Here is a 7,230-nt window from a genome sequence, read left to right on the forward strand (position 1 = left end):
TAAATAGCTAATCAGGTAGAAAGGTGGATTTTAAAGACACTATTTGAATACTGCACGTTACAGTAAATCTCCTTTAAAACAACTTTCTATCTCAAAAGACCCCTCCCCTGGTAAACTGTAATACGTGCCAAATCACGTTCTAATCTCGCCATCTAGTGGCTTTTCATAAGACTACAAGTTTAAAATTCAGTCGGGTTTTTCTCAAATATTTCATGAGCCATTATCTTAATGTAAAGGATTAAATATTGCTCCGCTTTTACAGATAGAAATCATATTACTGTCCTTTTAATGACAATTGAATGAACATGGGCTGAGCTGTTACTCATGACTTAATAAGAAAGGTCCATAAAGTATCACATTAGAATGATTGAAGTTTATGTTGTAACATTGCCATTACAGGTAAAAAAATATACTTTTTTTAAATACATGTTGTTGTAAAGTAGAAAATTATAATTTGCAGCATTATATTTTAAGCATATAATTGACTATTATCAAATAAATCTTCACAAATGTCCAAGTTAATGGAGATCAGAGTACAAATATGTTTAAAAGTTTGATGCATAACATATGTCTGGAAATAACTGATAAATTGACGCTTATTACTGTAATAAGGACAAAACTAAGCAAGAATTATTTTTTATTCAAGAGAAACCAAGACATAAAACATAGATTGAAGTCCTTAACTTTATTTTCTACACAAATTATTCAGAAAACATCAAATAGCTCTTGCCATGTACAATATTACTTTTAAGTGCATGATTTGATTAGTTGTAAAACTGACTTGTAACAGAATACAAACACTTTAAATTATATAAATGTAGCACTTTGTATTTTTTACTATACACACTCTAAAAACGGCTGGGTTATGTTTGACCCACAATGGGTAAATATTGGACAGAACACACCGCTGGGCCAAAACTGACCCAATGCTGGGTTGTTTTAACCCAACAACTGGGTTATTATACCCCATGGTATCATAAAAATAACCCAGCATGTGTTCTGTCCAATATTTACCCACCATGGGTCAATAACAACCCAGCAATTTTTAGACTGCATGTCTATATAGCACAGCATTTAAAAAGTTAAGGGTTAAACACATGAACATGTTTCATAACTGAAAGTCATCAGCCTTCCCCACAAGTATTAATACCTTTGATGAGGAGGCATCATTAGAAGCTGTCAATCATATATAGACAAATTCTTAAAGCATATAGAAAAGAAATATTAAAAGAAAAACAGTTTGACTTTTCCTCAAGATAATTCATAATCCTGATCTATTATGGTTACATGAAAAATATTTTGACAGAAAAATGAAAAACTATTTCTCTATTAACCCATGTTGTTGCAAAAGCCACCCAGGCTGTTTATAATTCTTCTGTCTCATCAAGTACATGGGGTACCTCAGTAAACCCTGTCTAAATAACCACCAAAATAAATTTAGATTGAAATGCAGTCATATAGTCTACTTGTTTGGTGTTTCTATTTCTCCCCACAAGTTCTCAACAGAAAATATAACAGCACATGGTTTTATAACAAATTGTGTGTATTGGGTGCCAGCCAAGCCATTGAGCTCCCAGCCTACTATGAGAAAATAAAAACAATAACCATATGTTCTATAATGACTGCAGACAGCTTCATTCAGTTACTATTTGTGTGTTCCTATGTCAAAGGGTCAGAGGATAAGTCTGACCCTCCTTTAACCTCATCCACCAGCGGAAGGCCCTCTCCTGCCTGGTCTCCAGGAGCAAGTTCCTCCTCCATCTCCTGCAAGAGGATTGTATCCTGAAAAAATAAATAGGTTTCATTCAACAGGCAGTAATGCATGTATAACCAACACTAATAAGCACAACGCTGCCCAACTAAAGCCTAAGACAGTTTTCTATTCGGGTCACGGTTGAATAGAGATATCAAACTCAATTTAGCAACTGGGACACGAACCTTCCCCTGTGAAATGTTGGACTATTCTGAAAGAGAAACACAGGCCTGCTAATCTGGTATTGAAATGGTTAAAATACATACATTTTCTTGGCTATCAGCAGGCACAAGCTCTTGCTGTTTACATCAACTATTTTACAACAGCTTCATCCTGTTGTCAACTCGTGTGTTACCATTTACATTTATGCATTTGGTAGATGCTTTTATGCAAAGTGACTTACATTGCATTACACTGGGTATACAAGGTATAGATTTTATCAGTATGCGTTCTCTGGATTCGAACCAATGAACTTTGACACTGCTAATACAATGCTCTACTACTAAGCTATATTTTATTTATTCTTCACACCATTTCAGCATCTACGGCTATATTCAACATCTCCAATTCACCTAACTTGCATGTTTTTGGCATGTGGGAGGAAACCAGAGTACCCGGAGTAAACCCACGCTGACACAGGAAGAACATGCAAACTCCACACAGAAAGGCCACCCAACCTTGCCAGGGCTCGAACCGGGGACCTCAGAGGCAACGGTGCTACCCACTGAGCCAATGTACCCCCGCTAAGCTATACAGAAATTGAAACATAGTCATATGAGTGATTAGAAGGTTGTGGAAAGGCATACCACCGCTACGGAGCTTTTTATCTGTCTTTGGTTTCAAAACGGTGGAGGAAGTGGCTTCTTCAGTGTTCTGCAGGAAATAAGAAAAATATGTAAATACCACTTGACTTCTGAGGCATGAAGATTTCGGTCTCCAAACACTGCCAAAGTTCCAGAGGTCTTACTTGTGCAACTTTTGCTTTTCCTTTGTAAAGCATTTTCTGTTTTCTTTTCTCCTCCTCAATCTATAGATCAAATGAAGCAACATGAATACAGCTAACAAGATCTCAGCCAAACAGATAATCTGTAATGTGCCACCAGGAGCAGCTCAATCATTTTTTGCCTCTCTTTAAATTCTTCAGCTTTGGCATTGAGTTCTTCCTGCATTCTCTGCCTTGATGCCTCAAGGGCTTCCTGACGTCTCACCACAGATACAGGGTCTGCAAATGTAACACACACTATTTCGTATCTGAAATACTTTTGCATTTTGATTTTACAATGCATTTTAATTTTCAAACATTGCTTATTCTGACCTTGGTTCACCACTGTGACAGATTGGCTCTGATTCTGAATGTATCGCTTCTTATTGAGATGTTGGATAAGGAGATAGACTCCCACACAGAGAAACAAAAGATACCAGCCATAGTCAGACAGAATCTGAGTAACTGTTGGGAGAAAAATAATATTACAAAATTTCTGTACCAATGCCGATATTTAAATATTTAGAATGACATCTACAGATACCTTTGCTTTTTTATTATTATGTCAGGAAATCATAGAAATGTAAGTCATACAAAATGCAGTCATTATGACCCAATTTTTAAAAAAAAAAATGAGCTCTGATGCATTTTTCCGCCCATTTTGACGCAAGGATATAATCTTACCTGATCATCGGCTGCTTTTAAACAATCGTCCAATGTTAGAAAAAAATAAGTTTATCTGCCAATACTGATTATAGACAGATGTATCAGTGGTTGCATCTTTAAAAAATATGCACAGTAAAGTGCAGTACATCCATTTTATATTCAATCTATAAATATTTTACATGCATGTGTGTGTGTATTGATATATACATAATTATTATACAGAGTACCCACACATATATGATGTAAACAAAAACATTTATTTTGCAAGCGACTAGTAACGTTACACAAACAATCCAGATACCAATAAAAATTAACAACAAGATACCAATAAAAATTAACAACATAATAGAAATATACCTATCTTCCAATTCATTTATGAAACTAATTTTTTTTATTAAACAAATAAACCTATAGACTCGATTGTGAAGGTTAAGCACCCAACAAGTGCCTTGTAAACAGTACATAGGAACTATGTAGATATATAGAATGATAGAGACTGATAGAGATAGAAAGAAAGGCAGAATTTCTATTTAACGTTATCATAAATTGTTATAAAACGCCGTACAATGAATTTGAACACCTAACGTTATGCACTTACATTAAAGTAAGAAATACACGAAAAACTTTATTACGAACGTATTAAAGACATAATAATCTGTTACCAGTATCTTTGCGGAAGTAATGCCCTGTTAATTTTGATCACTGTACCAAAGTGTTGTTTATGTCAACATTTTAAAGCGGAGCATTTTAATGACTCGTACGCATAGCGATAATATCAAACTAAATGACAACATTACCTTATTTTTAACAAATGATAAAAATCATACCCAGCTGAAAGCTCTGGCTAATGTTTACATACCTGGCGTCACCACAACATTCAGATCTTGGTTTTGAGGAAGTACACCTTCATTTCTCACATTGGCAGCATCATCTGCTTCCATTTTGAAAACGCTGTAGACGTTTTCAATTGCTTTATTGTGTTGCTAGCCTATGAAATATGCAAAAATCACCACATGTTTACAGCATATCCATGAGCACTAACATAGCAGCCAAACGCAGCACACCGAGTTCCGAAGTCAAGACGCCGACCAATCAGCTTTAAGATGACGTGGAGGCACGCGCTCCAGATTTACGAATGCCTTGCAGTACGAAACGTCAAATATATGAAGCTACAGAAGCCTGCAGCTACAGTCCCCCACCCAGAGACCCGCATTCTCAGACCCCTTGTTTTTCGAGACAGCGCCTCCTACCAAATTGGATCGATACACCAACTGAATAGTACATTTAATGTTAATTATAAAGATAGATTGTAACAAAAATTTGATCCGTTAATGTATGTTTTTTCGCCTTTTTCCCCCAGAAAAATATGTATAGCTAAATAATATAGCTAGCTAACGTTAGCTTTTAACCTTGGACTTTTTGTAGACAAGCCATTGTAAAAATTCGGTTAAAATTAGTTGACATTAAAGTAGACCAATTGAATTAAGAGGCGGTTTCCCGGACAGGGATTAGACTAGTCCTAGACTAAAATATATATGAGAGCTCCCCAAACTGAAAACAACTTGCACTGACATGTCTTAAAATACATCAATGTACAGAAGTAATGTTTTTAATAAGGAATGTTTGATCAAACTAGTTATATTTTCTAATCAAACTAAGGCCATAGGCTTAAACTAATCCCTGTTTGGGAAACCACCCCAAAGTGTGTTAATATCAAAGAATGTCATCATTAATTATTTAATCAGATTTACCATTTGCTCTTTTTTTTTTAATTATCGGACCTTTTCTATACCCTTACGAAAGGAAAATATATTTACCAATATATTACTTGAAATATATTGTAATATATTGCAATATATTATTTTACTTTCCATTTTCCAATATATTATACATTGGCAATACATGGAATAATATATTGATGGTACATATATTCTATATATGTGTAATATATTGCAGTATATTGCAAAATATACAAATTATTGCCACTTTCAATATATTGTACATGGATATAATATATGTGTTTATATATTTAAAAATATATGCAATATTATATTTATAAATATCTGCAATATTGTATTTTGATTTATATGCGAAAATGTATTAACAATATATGTAGAGATATAGTTTCACATATATGTTTACTATATGGTAGAATATATTTCAAATATATGTAAAATTATATGGAAATATACCTGAAATATATGTAGATATGTGTTCGATATATTGTGGAATACATTTTAAATATATGTAAAATAAGATGGAAAATATGTGAAATATATGTGCATATATGGGAACATGTATTAACAATATATGTACAGATATAGTGTCACATGTATGTTTACTATATGGTAGAATATATTTCAAATATATGTACAACTATATGGAAATATATATGTAGATATGTGTTTGATATATTGTGGAATACATTTTGCATATATTTAAAATTAGATGGAAATATATGTACATATTTATTGTAAATGTATGCACAATATGTGTACATATATGAGAACATGCACATACAATGTATGAATATATTTGGGATATATACAGTATATGTACATGAAACATCTAAAATATATGAATACTTAATAAATATGCAACATGCAATATATGCACAAACATTTATATCACATATTAACACAGACTAATGGGTAATCTATCAAAAGCCACCTTTATTTTCTTTTAATCAGGTACAGATACTAAACCCAGTTTGAGGTAGAGAGCTCTATAGGCCTATTAAAACCACAAGAGGTTTTGCATATGGTCAGTCAAAGGAAATGTGATTGGCTTTACATTACATTACATAAATGTGTTGCATTGCATTTACATAAATTACATTTTAAAAGAGTGCCATTACACAAAAAATATACAAAATATAAATTAAAGCAACTTAAATTAACAATGTCCATTTCAAAATTTCAGCAGTGCCATTATACAATATAAAGACAATATCAATAAAGACAATATCAATAAACAAAATGCACAGACAATAATGAACAAATAAATAATAAACAAACTTTCAAGAAGTTTTGGGAACCGTGACAAAGCAAAAAAAAAAAAAAATTGCCAAAAGAACAGTCCATTATCCTGGTTAGGAGTCCACCTTGGTTCTTCACTGATGTAAACCACTTACATACCCATGCTTTTGCTCTTCACCTGGTGTCTTAATGCCATTAGCTCGCAGATTTTACTGTTGATAGATTTTCTAACATCAGCTTCCTTGGCCTTATAGGAAACAGCATCTGTGGAGCAGAACAACAAGTTGTTCACAAAAATCTCTCAGAGATGCAATAAAAACTGAAGAGTACCAGCTCTGAAAACTTATATACCTTTTAAAACTTGAAGTTTCGTTGGAGCCTGCTGACATCAGCCTTCTTCTTCTTCTTCTTCTTGAGTTTTACTGGCAGTTGGCAAACAACTTTTAGTGGCATTACCGCCACCTACTGATTAGGAGTGTGGGTCAGGATCATAGGTCAGGACCTATCTATCAGCCTCCTTGTTGCTGGTGTCTGTCCTCTCTTCGCGCCTGAATCTCAGCTTCCTACTCGAGCATTTTATATATATATATATATATATATATATATATATATATATATATATATATATATATATATATATATATATATATATATAGTGCCCTTTCTGTTCTTGATTGCAATATATTTTGTATCATATATAAATGTATGTTTCATGCATATATTGCAATATATCAAAGCATATAAAGACAAACTATTACATGTAAAAAATATAGTGCCCTTTTTGTTCTTGATTGCAATATATTTTGTCTCATATATACATGTATGGTCTATGCATATATAGCAATATATTA

The 7,230-nt window shown here is 33.2% G+C and overlaps 1 protein-coding gene across 1 annotated transcript; it reads right to left on the reverse strand.

Moving 5' to 3' along the window:
• Positions 1-666: 666 nt before the first annotated feature.
• On the reverse strand, positions 667-4,527 carry selenos (selenoprotein S). The gene is made up of 6 exons (XM_073859046.1): positions 4,261-4,527; positions 3,069-3,200; positions 2,863-2,975; positions 2,721-2,774; positions 2,560-2,626; positions 667-1,782 (listed from the first exon to the last, which is right to left on the reverse strand). The coding sequence occupies exons 1-6, from the start codon at positions 4,340-4,342 to the stop codon at positions 1,703-1,705; spliced, it is 528 nt and encodes a 175-aa protein (XP_073715147.1). The 5' UTR covers positions 4,343-4,527; the 3' UTR covers positions 667-1,702.
• Positions 4,528-7,230: the final 2,703 nt, after the last annotated feature.

This window comes from Misgurnus anguillicaudatus, chromosome 21 (genome assembly GCF_027580225.2).
Source record: "Misgurnus anguillicaudatus chromosome 21, ASM2758022v2, whole genome shotgun sequence".
Lineage (NCBI taxonomy): Eukaryota > Metazoa > Chordata > Actinopteri > Cypriniformes > Cobitidae > Misgurnus > Misgurnus anguillicaudatus.